General features: G+C 46.4%; 2 protein-coding genes and 1 long non-coding RNA gene across 3 annotated transcripts in view; 2 read left to right on the forward strand and 1 right to left on the reverse strand.

Moving 5' to 3' along the window:
- Nucleotides 1-9043, forward strand: part of LOC106815631 (40S ribosomal protein S4-like) — a gene marked incomplete at its 5' end in the record, with an annotated part of 14304 nt that extends 5261 nt beyond the window's left edge. Inside the window, 4 exon segments of the mRNA XM_014820120.1 lie at nucleotides 4683-4780; nucleotides 5444-5615; nucleotides 7171-7300; nucleotides 8824-9043. Coding sequence (XP_014675606.1) covers nucleotides 4683-4780; nucleotides 5444-5615; nucleotides 7171-7300; nucleotides 8824-8953 — 530 coding nt within the window.
- On the reverse strand, nucleotides 3780-4594 carry LOC106815632. Its single transcript, XR_001394765.1, has 3 exons — nucleotides 4558-4594; nucleotides 4151-4224; nucleotides 3780-3905 (listed from the first exon to the last, which is right to left on the reverse strand). It is a non-coding gene; the product is annotated as an uncharacterized LOC106815632 (long non-coding RNA).
- Nucleotides 9044-10955: 1912 nt separating the features above from the next.
- Nucleotides 10956-20274, forward strand: part of LOC106815629 — an 11338-nt gene continuing 2019 nt past the window's right edge. Inside the window, exons 1-3 of the mRNA XM_014820118.1 lie at nucleotides 10956-10978; nucleotides 13103-13382; nucleotides 17183-20269. Of these exons, the coding sequence (XP_014675604.1) occupies nucleotides 10956-10978; nucleotides 13103-13382; nucleotides 17183-20269 (3390 nt within the window). The remainder of the gene's footprint in view (nucleotides 10979-13102; nucleotides 13383-17182; nucleotides 20270-20274) is intronic.

The raw sequence follows: 20274 nt of genomic DNA on the forward strand, positions 1-20274 counted from the left end.
TATAGCCTGCATGAGCATACATGTAAGACTGACGTGTATATATATATCGCCTGCATAAACGTACATGTAAAACTAATGCACATGCACTAACGTGCGAATGCATGCACGCAGACATCGCCAGAGGGAGATTTACGCGTAAAATTCACGTAAAAATGTATGAACTAGCAGTAGCATGCTGCTATCAGCGACCAAACATACACGCGTAAAACTACAATGTACCGATATCAGCCAAAACAAATAGGTTACGTACAACTAATATGACAACGTTAGCCGAAACATACTTGGAAAAAATAACGTATTCATTCGTATCAGCCAAAACAAATATGTGAAAACTAATGTAACAATGTAAGCCGAAACATGAATTATAAAACTAATGTACATATTGACATCAGCCAAAACATACATGCAAAGCTTATGTGGCGAAACACACGCGTAAAACTTTCCGAGTGTTACTGTTAGTCCTCGCCGCGAGAATCGATCGAACGCTCGACGCATCGCCCAACTCCGCTCATTTATTTTTTATTTATTTATCAGTTTAAAGACGGTACATTTGTAACAGATATATATGTCAACTTGAAGCTTGCAAGCTCCTCACCGTCAGTGCAGTAAAATGATACAATTCTTAATTAAAAGTGCTAGTCTAACGTTACAACGTAACAAGCAACGCTACCAGGGCAGCTATCCTAGGTACCACTTACTAAAATTAAATCGCGGTCACTCATGTACCGACGAAACTTTCCACTAACTCTAGATAAAGCTTTAGATAAAACTCTAGATTTAAACAAACATTAATCGTGTAAACTGGAAATACGAATGGCGAGACAGACACGCCCCAAACGAACCATGTAACACCGCACGTGTTAGTTCCCGCACAGTACGCATACTGTATACACCCAGAGACCCGAGATTAGAAATTCACGACCAGACAGACGATCAGCAGGATGCGGACGGGTGGACGGATGGATGGACGGACCGACGGTCTGAACGCATGGATGTACAGACGGACACAGTCCAGACGGATGTACATACGTATCAGTATGGACGGACATACCCTTGTGCGTCTTGGTGTGGGTGCGCAGGTTGCCGGCGGTCGTGTACGTGCGCGTGCATCCCTCGTAGTTGCAGATGAAGCGCTTCACCTCCCTCTTCTTCTCGTCGTCCCGGCTCGTCGATTCGATCGTCAGGGTTACGTGTGACGGATGCTGCGGCATCGTCGTCAACGAGCCCGGGTTGATCTGCATGTAGATCTGGTTATCGCTGATCGTGTGATGGATGTAGCTGAAGGAAGAAGAACGCAGGGTTAGGGTGAGCATTAGTGTTAGGGTTAGTGTTAGGTTTGAGGTTAGGGTGAGGGTCGGGGTCGGGGGTTAGGGTTAGGGTGTGGGCTAGGGTTAGGGTTGTAGAGAGGGATCAGAGTTAGCGGTAAGGCGAGGGTTAGGGTTGTAGTTAGGGTGAGGGTTGTGGTTAGGGTGAGGGTTAGGGTTGGGTGCGAGTTAGGGTTAGAACGGGGTTCGAAATTAGGCATGCAATTGATATTTGTGTACTATAATGGCAGTGTTAAGATACACATTAGTCAGTATATATTATACGTAAATTGCCAAACACCCGTTCCCACAGTCCAGCAGTTTGCAGTCCTACTTGCGGAACCCAGTAGGCAGTACATATCAGCATATTCATCACTCTATCCCTAACCCCTAATCCTAATGCAACCACATCCACAACCCAACCCAAACTCAAGCGGAAACCCGGTACATAACCCAGCATCACCATCACTCTCTAACCCTAACCCTAATGTATTTACATCCATAGCCAGGTCCAAACCCAAACCCAATCGAAAACCCATTATAGCAGTCGGTTCGACGAATGCACGCGGATAGACACAATGCTGTAACATAGGGTGTCGGTACATTTCTTACATTTATTCATCTTTGGTTACAGCTCTTTGATTCACAATATTCGTTCACAGTTACGAACTCCGTTCACCCTTGAAAACAGATTGCGATTTAATAGACCTCAGCGCGTCTCCTCGGCTATATTAAATCGTCGTCCTAAGCTATAACAAGTAAACTTTGGTGTAACTACATGTCTAGACACGTAGCTGCCTATGCGTTGTTGTACTCACGTCAAAGCACGGAGGCCAAAAAGGAGCCAGTGACCAACCCGTGGTGAGCAGCCTACTCTCGTGTTGTCACTCTACCAGACAACGCCAGTTATCGGCCGACATTATCAAAACAATTTTAAACATTATCAAAAAACAAAGAAAAGTTTGGCCGTGACACCCATCATTACGGATTGGCGTCTTCCCTTGAACCTGACATGTTTTCTAATACGCGATCATTAAACGTGCGACCTCGGTTACGAATAGAAGTTAGAATTGTACTATAACGGTATAAATACGTAACCTCATAAATAATAGTCATTAAAAGTCCAAGGGACTATAACGAAGACGGAGAGACGAGTTGATCAAATCGACAGATCAACACTGCGGATCGCAGTGGAAAAAGCCGAATACGTATGCCGAAACTAATGGTATGCCAGGGTTAGACACTAACCATTTTAGTTCATTAGTCCACAGGACTAGTAAAAGAAAAAATGTACTAGTCCTTCCAAGATTCTACTAGTCCTGCCGAAGGACTCTTACTAGGCGCAGAGCGACGAGCATTGTGATTTGCTAGGAGGTAGGTTGGGTAGGGGGGTGGAGCCCCCCTTCTGCTAGGGAATAAAGGGGGTATCTCCCAGGGTACAAGGGGTGTCCCCAAAAGGTTTTGTAAAAAGATATTCAATTGTATAAAATACATGTAACTTTGATATGGATCATAAGATTAAAATTAAATTTAAAAAAATTTAATTCGAAAATAAAATTTCGGCCTCCTTTGATGAGGAATCTGTGGATCCGTCACTTATCACAGCAAGGAATTTGCCTCATTATAGCTACAAACTGTTCCCGGCGCCTTGTATTGGCTATCGCCGTAAGGAACCTCTGGCAGGCTTGTCAGTGAGGTAAGTGCTGCCGGACATCTAACCCCTTGGCCTTGTCAAGCTGGCAGCAGCTTGACCGTAATTGGTGTAGGACCTGCCGCTTTTTCCAATAGCATGTGCATTTCTAATGGGGTTCGCCATTTACTAATCGCTGGATAGATGGCGCGCGTGCACTGTCCGGTATGGGTGTTGCTATCCCCCGGGCGTGGAGGGACAGTCACGTGATACAGTTGACGTATACTTCAAAGTCCAAATCTTCCACAGAAAGATTCCACAGTCATACTTCCGTACTAGACATGGCCTTATATCCCTAACCCTAACCCTAACCTTGATCCTAACCCTAATCCTAACACTAGTGCTGCCACATTGCGGTACTGTCCCTCCACGCCCAGGGGATAGCATTTCCCGTCCGGTATCACTGCTAAAGGCCGCCGCACACCAGCCGATTTTTACAAACGATGAAGCGATGAAGCGATGAAACGATGTAGGTGTGCGCGTTCATTTGTAGACGATTTTATTGTTATCGGGTGATCGTTCCAAAATCAAATATGTTTGATTTTGAACCAATTATTTGGACGCGATTTTGTGGTGTGCGCGTGACCTCAGGAAAATCGTGTGCGATAAATATTGAACAGCCAATAGCTGAACGTGCCCGTGTCACATGACATTCACCTTGCAGAAATTATCGTAGGTGTGCGCCGCACACCTACATCGACTCTCTCTCTCTCTCTCTCTCTCTCTCTCTCTCTCTCTCTCTCTCTCTCTCTCTCTCTCTCTCTCCCTCTCTCTCCTTACCTCGCTGCTGCTGACTAACAATCCTTGCTCGCTGAGGGAGTTCAGGTGTCGGTAGAGGTGATTCTTCAGGCTGTAGTGCGTGGCGAACGCGCGCGTGCATCCGTCCTGCTTGCACGTGTACGGCTTCTCTCCTGCAAAATTTGAGTAAACCTGCATCCGATGCACTCGTGACTGTATCATGGTTCTGTAAACACAATTTCACTCGCACAAATTCACTAGCACGACTTAAAGAAGGGGTGTTCCTGTTGGCTATAAATTTGACGAAGGGGTGCCTACCCTGGAATGATATATTGGGGAAGTGCCCCCCCCCCAGTACTATTTAAAGGCGCACTCTTATGGAATGAAATGGAAACAGACGTTGCCACGGATACGGTACCTGTGTGCGTGCGGACGTGCGTCTTCAGGTGGTGGCTGGCTGCAAACGCCTTCCCACACTCTGTCTCCTTGCATCTGTGAGAGGAGAGGCAGGTTGGTTAGACGATAGTTGGGCGGTCGTGATCGTTATCGACCCCATTGTGCATACATAGGGTCGTCACCACCATCATCATCATCATCATCATCATCATCATCATCATCATCATCATCATCATCATCATCATCATCATCATCATCATCATCATCATCATCATCATCATCATCATCATCATCATCACCATCATCATACATCATTAACTTATGATGAGGTTGCGTTATTAACCCTAACCCTAACCACATCTAACACTAACTCTAATCAAACCTAACCCTAACAGTAACACTAACCTTAACTCTAACAACCCAACACACCTGAAAGGTTTCTCGCCTGTGTGCGTGCGTATTGTGCACCTAGCCCCCACATCTCTCTCTCTCTCTCTTTGCCTCTCTCCCTCTCGTATTGTACTGATCGTTATCTTTTTCTCGTCTCCGCACAGACGTCGTCACCATTGAGAAGACGGACGAGCGTTTCCGGCTCATCTACGACGTGAAGGGTCGCTTCACCGTCCACAGGATCACTGCGCAGGAGGCAGCGGTAGGTGGCGCTACCAGCTCCCTCGGCGTCGCGCGAGCGGCGGGTGCGGTAGTTGGTGAGAAGTGGGAGAAGGATGCTGCGCAATTATTGAACGACATTTAATGGCAATTGCTACCGAAATTATTGGCAAATATTGACTAAAATTACAAGGCAATTGTTACCACACATGCCTAATGACAATTATTGACCAAAATTGAATAACAATTGTTGCCAAAAACGAAGCAGTGAGCGTGTACGGTAGTGATGAATCCCCCCGGGGCACGTCGCCCCGTTCGAGACGCGACATTGGCTCGTCGAAGCCGCCGGCGGCGCCCTCTGGCCGTCGGCGGTCAAACCGCAGCCGACATCATCTCTCCTTGTCTACGGTCGCTGGACCGCCTTCCAACGTAAAGTGGCGGACTCGGCATTACCCAGAGGGAGTACAGGAACGACGCGGGCGCGATTTCCTCTACTAGAGAGTAATTCGTTGAGGATTTATTTGCGGCGTGTTCGCGTTTCCCACGGTGCCCCCCTTCGGCGAAAGCCACGGTAACCTAGAATTTCGGTATGTTTTTTTTTACCTTGGATCTTCCCTCTAAATTTATAGCCTCTCAATATAAAAATAAATGTTAAAAATTTAGTAATATTTAAATCTAATAATTAATCTGATCGTTATTTCCGCAGTACAAGCTGTGCAAGGTGAAGAAACTGGAGGTGGGGCCGAAGGGCGTGCCGTTCATCGTGACGCACGACGGCCGCACGATCCGCTACCCCGATCCCAACGTCAAGGTCCACGACACCGTCAAGGTCGACATCGCCTCCGGAAAGATCCAGGATTACATCAAGTTCGACACGGGTGAGTCGCGCGCGTCGAGTTAATTTCGGTAACTGTCTATCAGTGGGAAAAATACATGGGGCGATTTAGCTCCCGAAATGCCAAAAAGAGCCCCCGGAAATTTGCATAGAGTTCAATGCAAACCAAATTTCAGAGTGCTATTTTCATGCACGCGAGCTTGAAAAGTAGCCCCCGAAAAATAAATTTGGCGCACACGTCAGTAATTTTACTCAAGTAAAATGATGCATGCGTCAAAATACTCAACGAAAATCCGCCGCACACGTGAGTATTTTAACGCATGCATCATTTTACTTGAGTAAAATTACTCACGTGTGTGCCGGCCTTATGCAACCTGCGTGGTCGAATGCTGTACAATGCGACACGGAGCTTTCCCGGAACATCGGGGGCTGCTGCGCGGCGCGTTGTTTTCGGTAACTGTCGTCGTTTGATGCGACTTGATTGGATGTCGATGCGGCTGTCGATGCTGCAAGTATAAATATATGGAATCGACATAAAATACGTATCGCTCAGCGCCCCTCGTTGTCAGAATCAAAATTAGTCTTAACATAGATTTTTCCTCGTAGACCAGACCTCTGCGAACTTCACTGGGTTTCTATCAGCGGTCTACGAAACAAATTACCACCCTTAAAAGAGGTTCTTTTAAGTTATAGTTTCATGTATAAGATGTATTTTATGTCGATTGCATATATTTATTACAATATATAAGACGACAGTTAATGAGAATAACGGTGACAATGGGTAGCCGTTGGTTAACAATGGAGCGTATTTTTCTCGTACGAATGCAAGGTCTGTAGTGATGATAGCATTGGGCTCCGATTTACTCCTGCGGACAAAACGTTTATAATCTGAACAGGGTTGCATTCCATTACGTTACTCGCATCATGTTGTCGATTGGTTTTTAATGGGCTAGCGTGGATTGCTTTATCAAATCTATGAAATCTATTCAGTTGCTTCTAATGCCTGTTACTGCTTCAGTAAGTCAAGGCACGTATTCGCAATTGCGGGTTTTATCGTTAAAGTAATCGTTAGTAAAATTGATTGGAGAGTAACGGCAGTAAAGATTTACACGTGGTAAACTGTGTCACGAGTCCGGAGTCAAATACTCCCTGATTTTCTGTCGGATTCCCTGATTTGACATATGCAGGAGTCCGTGTGACTCCCTGAAAATTCTGCTATACTAACTAGTTCGTTGCAGAGCATGGCCTCACGGAATTACCGTATTTTCTCAGCAACTATCCAAAGAAAATTTGGCAGACGTGCATCGCACGAATCTTCAAAATAAGCATGTGTTATTGTTGTTATGTTTTAGTTTTGAACTTCAGACTGCGGACTCCCTCTTTTTAAGGTTCTCCCTTGTTCAAAAATTAATTTCTACCCCTGGTATAACGTGTATTACTGTATTAACGTAGAACATATTACGTATAAAATTATTTCTGCCTTCATACCTCAATAAAGCTCCGTCTGGGCGCGTTAATCGAATCAATTAAATGAGATCAATCTAATTAATTGACTAATTAATACCTTCCCTAATACGTCCGTCTCCGCTCGCTTGCAGGTAACCTATGCATGATCACCGGCGGTCGTAACTTGGGGCGCGTCGGCACCGTAACGCACAGGGACCGTCATCTCGGATCCTTCGACATCTGCCACATCAAGGACAGCGCCGGTAACTCCTTCGCCACCAGGTGAGCGTGAGCGACCGTCGTCGTGGTGACCGTCGTCGTGAGCGACCGTCGTCGTGAGCGACCGTCGTCGTGGCGACCGGAGGGGGGTCCGTCACCGGTAACTCGAGCGGTCGCGACGTCGTTGGGCGAAGATGTGACGAAGAGTGACGTGCGAAGGAAGAGAGATTTTAGATTGTAGTATTGGTAGTCGTAGCTGTTCCTGGTGACGAATCTCAGAGCTCAGGAAAAGGGTCGGGGGCGAGGGTTCGATCCGGATGCAAAGATCGTGGGCAGTCCTAGAATGCACGCGCTTTAAATCGTAAGGGGTGGGGGTTGCTACGGTAACATCGGGACATGTGTCGTCCGAGTCGTTGCTGGCAGTGATAGACTAGTAGCTGTTGATTTTGCGTAGAATAGGTGGGTGTAGGGGGCGGGTCGTGATACTTATTGTGGCAGGTGTTTCTAACTGCGTCCAGTAGGTGGAGTGGGTGGGTATTTCGCGATGACCGAGCGTGCTCTCGTCGCCCCGGCCGACGCCGAAGTTTTCCCCGCACACCATCGATGATGACTTGTATTTTATCTGTCAATCCGCTGACTCCTCATGGAGGCTGATTACAACGCAAATACTAAAAACTGAGATGGTGCGTGGGCAGGGCAGGGCAGCGCGGCTGTGGCACGGAGGGAGCGGGGAAGGGGTGTGAGGACAGGAGGTTGAAATTAGCGTGGGTTGAGTTTCTACATATCCCTCTGTGCTTTGACTACCTGGAAGTGTCCTTGAATAATTGGGGCGCGGAGGGAAGCGATGCGACGTTACAGGAGGTCAAAGTTAGCGCGGGTTCAGTTTCTACATATCTCTCTGTGCTGTGAAAAGGAACATTGAAGGGTCTTTAGGGCAATAGGGCACATAGCGCGAAATAAGTGCTACTTCTTGATATGCTCCCTCGACCCCTGTGCTATCAAAGTGAACGTTAGAATATTATTGGTGTACTTCGTTAAATCTTTGTGCATTAATTAGCAAACGACACAGCTAAACACAGTGAAACTACGTCTATAGATCCGACACCTGTCTATAAAGGACGGCACTTCTTATTTCGGTGGCAGTTATACGGCGAAACCACGTCTATAGAATGACCGGCTGTCCGTAAAGCATGCTTTCGGTGTTTCCTTCGTCGACTGGCCCTTACGCGCAGTTTTTCCAGGCATTCGGTTTGTTTATGTGGTTATGCGGTTTTGTGCTCACTCGCTTCACGCAGCAATCGGCAAACTGTCTCTATGCTCTCACTCTCTCTAACTTTCTCTCTCTCTCTCTCTCTCTCTCCCTCTCTCCCTCCCTCTCCCTCTCCTTCTCTCTCTTACTCTCACTCTCTCTCTCTCTAACTCTCTCCCTCTCTCTCTCTTTCTCTCTAACGCTCTCCCTCTCTCTCTCTCTCTCTCACTCTTTCGTCACGCGCGATAGATCATGTCTCTCTCTCTCTCTCTCTTACTCTAACTCTCTCACTCTCACTCTTCAAGCGCTATCATGTTTCTATCTATCTGCGTTTCAGACTGAGCAACGTCTTCATCATCGGCAAGGGGAACAAGGCTTACGTGTCGTTGCCACGGGGACGCGGCGTCAAGCTGAAGATCGCCGAGGAGAGAGACAGGAGACTGCTGCAGAAGACCCAGGGCCACTAATGAATGCGTTGCGCAGCCACGATTTACTGTACAGAGAGAGAGAGAGAGGGACGGACGCCGAGTAAATAAATAGTATTGGCCAAGCGAAGAGATGACTGTTAGTGTTGTTGTTATTGTTGTTGTTGTTGGTGGTGGTGTCGTAAAATAATCGTCACTAGAATATTCTACTCGGCTTCGGCTGGTCTTTCAATTAATTAACGAAATTCATGAGATGGATTTGCTTTAGCAAGCCGGGTCCCCACAGTCCTTAATTTTTACTTTTGTCATATTGAAAGTCCTTGAAAATATGGCCAAGACTTTGAAAAAATAATTCACACTTGTTGGATCCATGTACTGAGAACATATCAGTAATGATGTATCGTGTAGAATCGACCATCACGAAAAACTAATAAAATACCAATACATAATACCTTTTCATTCAATATCTGGTATTCTATCTATGTATATCGGATATGTCTATTTATTTATATGCTGCTCTATTATCCTATCAGGTTTTATTCTTTCGGGAATAAGTGATCCCCCTCTCCCAAATGTTGTAATCGTCTACCATTACGACAGCGCGGCGAATTTTATTCAGGCAAATGGCTGGTTTTCAGCCTCAACTTTTTCACACACCCCCCAGAGCACAAGATACGGCTATAATACGCGTTTTTACAGTCACACAAACACACTAATACATGTGAACATATAGGACATATAGCGCCCGAGAAAGAGAGAAAAATTGATATATCCATCTGGTTTACGCCTATTCCATATATCTGGGTTATTCCTTATATGCTCACTTTATAATTATTTTAAACACTAAATGGCGCTAGGATGTCAAAATTCAACATAGCATTCCCTTATATAAGTCATTGGATGGTGGCGCCTCTAACGGATCATTTTATCTCCCCCGAGACTTACTACGTGAGTAGTTTATATTTATGATTATTTTTTTATTTTTCATTAAATCGATATATAGATAGGGGCAGAGATAGAAAGAGATGGGTACAGAAGGGAGGTGTACATAGAGAAAGTGAGAGGGGTACAGAAAGAGAAAGGGAGAGGAGTACAGAGAGAAAGGGAGTGGTACAGAGAGAAAGAGAGAGAGAATGGTACAGAGAACGGGGTACACAGAGAGAGGGGGTACAGAGAGAAAGAGAGAGGAGTACAGAGAGAGAAAGAGAGAGGGGTACAGAGAGAAAGAGAGAGAGGGGTACAGAGAGAAAGAGAGAGAGGGGTACAGAAAGAGAAACAGAGAAGGGTACATAGAAATGGGTACACAGAGAGAGGAGTAGAGAGAGAGAGAGGGGGTAGACAGAGAGGGGAGTTAGAGAGAGAGGGGTAGAGAGAAAAGGGTAGAGGGAGAGGGGTAGAGAGAGGGATAGATAGAGAGGGGTAGAGAGAGAGAGGGTGAGAGTCACGGAGAGGGAGAGGGTGAGAGTCACGGAGAGGGAGAGGGTGAGAGTCACGGAGAGGGAGAGGGTGAGAGTCACGGAGAGGGAGAGGGAGAGGGTGAGAGTCACGGAGAGGGAGAGGGTGAGAGTCACGGAGAGGGAGAGGGTGAGAGTCACGGAGAGGGAGAGGGTGAGAGTCACGGAGAGGGAGAAGGTGAGAGTCACGGGAGAGGGAGAGGGTGAGAGTCACGGAGAGGGAGAGGGTGAGAGTCACGGACGAGAGGGAGAGGGTGAGAGTGCAGGAGAGGGAGAGGGTGAAGAGTCACGGAGAGGAGAGGGTGAGAGTCACGGAGAGGGGGAGGGTGAGAGTCACGGAGAGGGAGAGGCGTGAGAGTGAGAGTCACGGAGAGGGAGAAGGTGAGAGTCACGGAGAGCGGAGAGGGTGAGCAGTCACGGAGAGGGACGAGGGTGAGAGTCACGGAGAGGGAGAGGGTGAGAGTCACGGGAGGGAGAGGGTGAGAGTCACGGAGACGGGCAGAGGGATGAGAGTCACGGAGAGGGAGAGGGTGAGAGTCACGGAGAGGGAGAGGGTGAGAGTCACGGAGAGGGAGAGGGAGAGGTCAGAGATGGAGAGTCACGGAGAGAGAAGGTGAGCGGGACGGCGACGTGAATTAACTATATTAGAAGGAATGTGTGCATCCGTGCCTGTGTGTGCCGTTTGTGCCGTACTTGCGTTTGTCTGCGCGTTTGACTGCGCATGCGTGTGCACAACTCCGCATGCATTCTTCTCCTCCTCCTTTCTCTCCTATTTCCTTCTAGTCCACGCGGCTAAGTGAAAAAAATATTGCACGTTTTTGGAGAAATTATGAAACCTTGGCACATAACGTAGGCCGGACCCAGTGGGGTCATTTTTCGAATTGGGACCTACCTCGGTGAAAGACGCTGCACCTGTGTGCCGCCATCTGTAATTTGCGATAGGCGCGAGCTGGACATACTTTTGCCCTATATCTTTCAAAGCTAAGGCAGATAGAAATGTAAATTTTATGGCTTACCCGCCCGAATTTTTAGGGTCAAAGCGAATTCAGGTGAAAGCCATTATTATAAACATTCAGGGTGTCCGCCATATTGGATTCACAAGATGGCCGCTATTATAAGCATAATTGACTATAACTTTGAATCAAAGAAGATTAGAAATGTAGCTTTATAGCTAACACCCCCGTTTTCAGGAAATCAGTGAAACTATTATTATGAACGTCAGATGTCCGCCATATTTAGATTCGCCAGATGGGCGTATGATAAACGTAATGACTATTAACCTTGAACTAAAGAAGGATAGAAATGTAGTTTCAGTAGCGTAACCCCTCGTTTTTCAGGCGCTCAAGGAATCAGTGAAACTTTATTATGAACGTCAGATGTCCGCCATATAGATCCAACAGATGGCCGCTATGACTTAAAAATACATTATAACTAATAACTTGAAAGCTAAGGGCAGATAGGATCAATTCCAGTGGCCTACCCGCAATTTCAGGGTCCGAGAAATCCAACGAACATAAATATTATAAACATCAGCGATTCTGCGCATATTGGTTTCCAGGCTGGCTGCCATACTACACAAGTGCAACAGGTTTTAAGTGGTATAATGTATGATACATTATCAATTAAACAAGTTCATTAATAATGTAAACTCTATCTCTTATGGAATTCTCGATAGCATGTTTGAGGCATGAGGCATCAAGAGCAACTTGGATGCATAAGTAAATCTTTTTTATTAGCATCCCAAGATTTGTTAATGGAAATGTCACCTCAACATCGACAACAAACAACAAACAAGATGACTGCCCCTGCTATTCTTGTTTAAAGCTGGTATGGCACTTGTACCTCACAGTTTAGTTCATAACATTGTCGCGTCGACCAGGTGCATAGTGGACGTGCACTGGAGGGCTGGCCCTGTAACATTTGCAGTTTGCCTGGGCGCAGCGTCTTCTTGGCACTTGCCAGCCTATTAGCTCGTAGCCAAGCGCCTTGGCTGCTTAGGAAGTAAGGTCCATCATCACCTGCCATAGTTCCATCACGCGCTTTCCCAACCCCAGTCAGCTGCGCAATGGAACATCTGGGTTGCGTGACTAAGGTTGACCCCATAATGTGGCCTGCTTGAATGCAGCTCTCTTCTGGTGTCGTTCAATAGAGCTGCCGCATAGGCAGGGATATTTCTATTCCTCCCTTGACTTCTTGGAAAACAGGTAGGCTCTTGCGGTATTCTACGGACTTGAGGTCACTGGGTGGCGGTTCATAAAAGTCAAGACTGACGAAATCGCTCCAGTATGTCCATACAGTCTTTCGCGACGTCAGCAGGTGAGACAGCACAATGCTTGGAATGCGTCTGTAGCATCAGGGTATGCCTGCCAAGGACATGTATCACAGCCTGTAAAATGGCATAAAAAATGCCAGTGCTGTGACTTCTCTGGCCCAATACTGCGACTATCTGGGTACGCCTATAATGCTATGCTAGTTCTTACCAGTTCCGAAGCAACCGCATAATTTATCCAGACAATTTCCAAGAATTTAGTAACAGCTATGACCACCACATCAGGTCAACAGTGCGCGATCATCACTTGTGTTCCCTGACGAAGCCAATGCTCATTAACTGGACAAAAATCTCGAAGTCTGCTTCTTCATGTAGCCAACGGACAAGCATTGAAGTGTACAGCATCTTTGGATGAAGCACACAACTGTATCGCCCAGGCGTGCTTATGATTGCCCTTGTCATCTTCAGTTTCATGATCCTCACATTTCTGGCGCAAGGAATTGGAAACAAATTCCTGTTGTTGTCATTAGTTTCGAAGGAAGGCCTGGCCAGTTTGCCTGGAATTCTCGTGGTGAAGTTTAGCACGACGTCTGAATACCACAACCTCGTTTACTTCCTTGTTGCGTTTTTCAAACTTGTCTGGACGATAAACATCCCCACGATATTCAATTCGACTGGCATTTCCAGTTCCTTCAACAGATATGCGCAGGAAGACCTCCTGCAGCATAATCCTCGAAGGTTGCCACAGGTACCCAGGCCACCAGAAAGTGAACACTGCATGACCGGTCAACGACTTTAGCATTGACTACGCGAAAGGACATTATATAATTGTCACATTTCCTTCGAGACAGTCAAAAGCTATGGCTTGTCACCTTGTTGCAGCTGACCTCCCGTTGCGAGTGACGGTGGAGTGACTGGTTTTCAATTGCCTGAAGAATTCATGCAATAATCAACCATCTCCGTTGACTGGAATGTTACAACCTTGAAACAGAGCCCTGTTCATTCTCTAGCTCAACCAAACCTCCCTGCTGTCTTGTCTTTTCGACGCCAACGCTTGCTGAACATAGCCAGATGGTTGTCTCGAATTGATTTCGAATTGGACTTTAAGCGCTCATCACGAAATCCCGTCATATTTAGACTTCCCCACGTGAATGGAGCATTCCTCATGGCTTTTACAACTTTCTCTGCATGATGGCTTTGATTGAGATTTTAAGGCAATCATGCTCTCTTCCATGAAATGGGTTGCCCATCTCTTCATTGTGGCCACCAGTGACTGTACATCTTGGACAAATTTTGCCTGGACGCCTTAATCTGTTCCGTGCAGTGGCGAGTCAGAGGTATTTGCTGTCCACTGTCGTCCAACGCATCCTCAAACTCTTCAACTAGTCTTGCTAGTCTTCAAGGCTCCAGCTACCATCCATGACCTAAGTGCTCCGGGGTTTTTAGTTAGCCCAACTGCTCCACCCGCACTCTTAACTAGTGCATTTACCTGTTCGTGTTGCATGGTCCAGCGAAACTGGCAGAGAATGGTCGGCTTGTCTTGTTGGCAGTGATTCCTTACGTGAGAACTCAGCGAAACGACAATTTGGCGCTCTCCTCTTCTAAGGTGAAATACCTCGCACATGGACCGCGCTAACCAGCGGGCATAGTTGGGTGGTCCATATGCAAAGAACCAGGGTATCAAAATCGGTGCTGCGGATGGCCAATGTCACAGGTCAAAATCTGACACTCGCCAGGGACCTTACAAACTGGAAAATCGTTAGTTCAAAGTCTAACACTGTCTGCCAAAAATAAAACTGCGGGTACTTTTCTGACACTCTCAGCACACCACTCTGCTGAGATTCCATTCTGGTTTGCCCTGACTATTCTTTACTGTTTTCCATCTGTTTAGATTAAGGTATGCCTTCTGCTGTAACTATACAAAGCTTGGCAGCAGTCCCTTGATGTGCCACGCGGGGTCTTAGTCCACATGGGAGCACAAAAATCGCTTCACAGGTGGCCTGCAGCGCAATGTCTGACTGGGGTTAAAGCGTCCCTGCCCATCCACATTTTTAAGTTACATTTATTAATAAAGTTGTTACTAAAACCTGTTTGCATCTGCGTAATCCAATATGGCCAGGAATCCTAATGTTTATAATATTTATTTCGTTGGATTCCATCGCGACCCTGAAATTGCGGTTAGGCCCACTAGATTGCACTTTCTATGCTGCCTTAGTTTTCCAAGTTTTATAGGTCAATTATGTTTTATCATAGCGCGCCATCTTGAATGTAATGATGGCGGACACGTCCGACGTTCATAAAAATAGTTTCACTTGAATTCCTTGACCCTGAAAACGGGGGAGCTTAGCTTACTAGAAACTACATCTTTCTATCTCTTAGTTCGGCAAAGTTATAGTCAACTTATGTTAAATAGCGGCCATCTTGAATCCAATATGGCGCGACACCCTGATGTTCATAATATGGTTTCACTGAATTCCATTGACCCTAAAATGGGGGGTTTAGCCGACTAAAATTACATTTCTATCTGCCTTAATGCTTTGAAGATGATAGCAAGAAGTCATGTCAAGCCTGGCGGCCCATATCGAAATTCAAGATGGCGGCCACGCAGGGGGCGTTTTCGAGTTGGTCTCAATCGAAAAATGGACACCCACTGGGGGTCCGCCTTACGTATGTGCCAAGTTTCATAATTTCTTCTCCAAAAAGCTGAAATATTCCTGCCACTATTTCGGGCCTTAGCCGCTGGACTATTCTACCTCTCCTCTCACTCTCCCCCTCAGGTATTTACCCTCCGCCTCTCGCGGGTAAGTATCGGCCCACGCGCATCAGTTTCACGGTGAAGAAGTTAACAAAGGCATAATGACTGGTCTTTCAGTATGCAACTTTTTCATCCCTCCAAAGCACAAAATGTGGATATACGGCTATAATACGCGTTTTTACAGTCACTCAAGCACACATACACACACGCGACCGGGCGCGCACACGCGGGTATGGTTGCACGCACGCGTGCGCGCGTATTATAGGCGTAAATTCAAATTTTGTGCCTCGGGGAATGAAAATGTTTCGGCTGAAATACGGCCGTTTACCTGCAAATGTTTTTCCATGCTTGACTGGTCGTGGGCGATACCATCCGCAAGAGGGGAGTAAGGAAGTGATGTATGTAATGACGTGTTCATCTACGTTAAACTACGTACTTCTACGCGTATATGTGTTGTTAGTGCAGTGGTTAGAACGCTAAACTGCTATCTATGAAACCGGCGTACGAACCCCACGTCGGAATTTGCTTTTCTTATATATATATTATATACATTATAGGTCAGCATAAAGAACCGGCAACTGTTTATTATTATTATTATTAAATCTCTATTTCATGTAATTCAACTACAAATACATGTACTGAAGAAAAATTCTGATGAATGCAATAGTGAATTGAGCAGTAAAAATAAAAAAAATTCTGAGTGATACAGTACATTGTGTGATACATAGTTCTGAGTGATTCATGTTACATTAAAGCTTTACATTATTATATTGTCACAGGACCGTCACATGAATCTACGTGAATGACAATATGAAGCGACTATTGTGTACGTCGGTAATCGGCGAGCTATAGCGGCTGTTTAATCAGCGGTCGGCACTCGTGTAAAACAACTATTTTTACTTTATATATGAATCTAAGTTATATACGATGATTCTAAAAAGCTAAAACTACTTGTCACAGATTGTCCGTGAAATGTCCTTGAAAAAATAATTCACACTTTTGCGGGAACCATGGTGAGCCTTTATTTGCTAAACACTGTACTAGCTATGTGTTTTACAAGTAAAGACGCACAGCCAACTTCTAATTAAATTAAAAGCTAATGAAATTGCTCTTAGCTGAAACTCTTAGAGGACAGACTGCAGTGAGAACATCCTGAACAAATGTGTTCACGTGAAGTAGCTTTATTAGCATTTTGCACCGCCACAACTCACAAGCCTTGCTATTCTATGCTGTGCACTTGCGCAACGTATTCTCCCATTGCAGAAAAAATATATATGTTCACTATATAAATCTATAGAATCTTAAATCTGAATCTTCACAGTACGATCTGCCTCTCAACGAACGGGTATGAATATTTTTTACGTATAAACATCACATATTAGGGCAGACATATATCACGCTGTCTTCGCCCGAGATTCATCAGAAACTGCTTGAGAAAGATTTCACTTTTATATTCTTGTGCATTCTTTAAGTAACAGACATCACAGATAACAATCAATCCTGCGTAACCTCCCACAGTCAACTCTCCCTATACTGGCCACCCCTGTGACGATCCATTCATTTCGGTATATAGGGGCCTTAAAGAACTTATGGGTGTCTTTGGAAGTTTACATGTCTCGGATGGCGTTAGGACTTAAAAAATCGTCCGCTTTAACGTGAGATTCGGTTATGATACTCTGCGATAAAAGTGAACGAAACGATGGGTGTAATTCCTGTCGATGCGTTGCGCGCACAGCAAGGCATGAGTGCTGTACATCGCCGTGTACATTCGGATGGTGTCCATGTTGTTGCAGGGGAGGACTGCCGCGCTGTGTAATTTGCTAAACGGTGCTGCAATTTTACTGATTATGGCTACTACTATGATTGGAGCTGTGGGGCCATATGAGGCTGATGCTGAGGGTTTCGACCAGTATGCTGAAAGGGTCAACCTGTTCATGGAGGCCAATGGAATCAAGGATGATGTGAAGGTGCAAAGTTTTCTAGCCATCATCGGAGCCAGTGCATATGGTGTATTGAAATCCATGTGTTCACCGGACTTGCCTAGGACTAAAACTGTGGATCAATTGATTGATCTGCTGCGGAAACATTACGACCCAAGACCATTGGTAATCGTGGAACGGTTTCGCTTCATGAAGCGAACACAGAGGGACTCTGAGAATATTTCGCAATTCGTAACTGAATTGAAGCGCCTGAGTACCCATTGCGAATTTGGGACGACGCTATTGGAACGACTGCGTGATCAATTCGTGGTTGGGTTGAAAGCGGAGGCCATTCAACGAAGACTGTTGGCGGAAAGGGAATTAACCTTTGATCGGGCAGTGCAGGTTGCTCATTCTATGGAAACTGCGGCAAAGGACTGCAGGGAACTGATTGGGGCAGCGGCCAAACAGGACAACAAAGTGCAATTCGTCTCGCGAAAACCTGCAGGTGGGGGTAAGCCTCGCAGTCAGCAGACATGGCAGAAGCCTACGACGACTTACTGTTATCGGTGTGGCAAACCCGATCATAAGGCAGACACGTGTATACATAAGGATACTGAATGTAGTAAATGTCACAAGAAAGGACACTTAAAGCGAGTGTGTCGTAGTACGTGGGCATCGAACTCTGATAATTCCAAGTCAGGGTCTACCTCATCGCAGACACCCAGGAAAAAGGGTTATGGTCAAAAGGGACGAGTGTATAATGTCCAAGGAACTGATAGTGCGCCGCCGCAGGAGGTGCCGTCAGGTGAGGAGGTCTACGATAGTCATTTGTACCATATTCGGCCCGGGACGAGGGCAAACTCGCGCAGTACACCGGCTTTCATGTCAAAGATGACGATAAATGGAGTCGACGTAGCGATGGAGATCGATACTGGGGCAGCCGCGACATTGATCAGTGAACGTACGTACCGAGAACTACTGGCAGAATGGGTGCAGTTAAATCCTACTGCCTGTACGCTCCGTACATATACGGGAGAACCGTTGGCGATAGCAGGTACGTGTGTGGTGCAGGTTGAATACAATGGGCAAAGGCATGAATTGCCATTGTTGGTCGTGCAGGGTAACGGTCCGTCGTTGCTTGGGCGAGACTGGTTGTGTGAAATAAAGCTCGATTGGAAAAAGGTGTGTCGCAGTGGTTCTGGTTCGGCACAGGGGTCCAGGGGTGCGATAAATCGTGTAACGTGCGTACAGGAAATTCTTGAGAAATATCCAGAGGTGATGGAGGACGGCCTCGGTACCTTGAAAGGGGTCAAGGGACATGTGCAAGTGGATTCTGACGCAGAACCGCAGTTCTTCAAGGCTAGGAACGTACCCTATGCCTTACGTGAGAAAGTAGACACCGAGTTAGATCGACTCGAGAGAGAGGGTATCATCGAATCTGTACCATTCTCCGATTGGGCAGCTCCGATCGTTCCAGTCGTTAAGCCGGACAAAAGCGTTCGCATCTGTGGAGATTTCAAAGTTACTGTAAATCGTTATGCACGTGTGGAGAAGTATCCCCTTCCCCGAGTGGAAGATTTGTACGCTAAACTCTCAGGTGGGCAGAAATTCACCAAGCTTGACTTGCGTCAGGCATACTTCCAAATTGAACTGGACGAAGGGTCTAAGAAGTACGTAACAATCAATACGGCAAAAGGGTTGTTTCGGTACAACCGTTTACTTTTCGGGGTAAGTTCGGCGCCCGCAATTTTCCAAAGGATCATGGATCAGTTGGTGGGTGATACTCCGTTTGTAGTCGCGAGATTAGACGACATACTCATCTCCGGTCGCGATGACGAGGAGCATTTGCGAAACTTGGAGGAAGTTCTACGGAGATTGGCTGAGGTTGGGTTGAGATTAAACCGGGCCAAGTGCATCTTCATGGCCGATGAAGTGATCTATCTTGGGTACAAGATCAGTGCTGATGGTCTGCATACTGTAGCTGAGAAAGTCAAGGCTATTGCAATGGCACCACAGCCAAAGAATGTCAAGGAGCTCCGAAGCTACCTTGGTTGCTTGAATTACTATGCAAAGTTCATGCCGAACTTATCTACGGAACTTGAACCGTTGCACAGGCTGCTTAAGCAGGACAATCGGTTTGTGTGGGGTAACGAACAGGATGTTGCGTTCCGTCGCTCCAAGGAATTGCTACAATCCGCGTCTGTGTTGGTTCATTATGATCCAGACAAGGAACTAATACTTGCTTGCGATGCTTCGCCATACGGGGTTGGGGCTGTGCTAGCGCACAGGTTACCCGACGGGACGGAGCGTCCGATTAGTTTTGCATCACGTACGTTAGCCGCCGCTGAAAGGAACTATTCTCAACTGGAGAAGGAGGCATTAGCGATCGTGTGGGCTGTAAAGTACTTTCATTGTTATTTGTACGGACGTGCGTTTGGTATTCTGAGTGACCATAAGCCACTTGAGAGTTTGCTCGGTGAACAGAAGCCAATTCCACCGTTAGCGTCAGGTAGAATTCAGAGATGGGGGCTGATGCTAAGCGCTTATCAGTATGAGTTGAAGTACAAATCTGGGGCGAAAATGGCAAACGCTGATGCCATGAGTAGGTTGCCGTTGCCTACCACGGTGCGAGAAGTACCAACACCTGCAGAGACGGTTTGTTTACTGGAATTCATGGATTCGTCACCAGTGGATGTGGAACTGGTACGGACTATGACGGATAAAGACATTGTACTGTCCAGGGTGAGACGTCTGGTTAGACATGGTTGGCCGGAGTCGAAGAAGGATGGTGAACTGTTGCCATACTATGTTAGACGTGATGAGCTATCCATACAGGATGGATGCATACTTTGGGGATCTCGCGTGATCGTGCCAACTGCAGCTAGAGAACGCGTTATGTACCTGCTACATGAGGGACATCCGGGTATTGTGCGCATGAAAGTGTTCGCACGGCAATACGTGTG

Source organism: Priapulus caudatus, unplaced genomic scaffold (assembly GCF_000485595.1).
Source record: "Priapulus caudatus unplaced genomic scaffold, Priapulus_caudatus-5.0.1 Scaffold1162, whole genome shotgun sequence".
Lineage (NCBI taxonomy): Eukaryota > Metazoa > Priapulida > Priapulimorpha > Priapulimorphida > Priapulidae > Priapulus > Priapulus caudatus.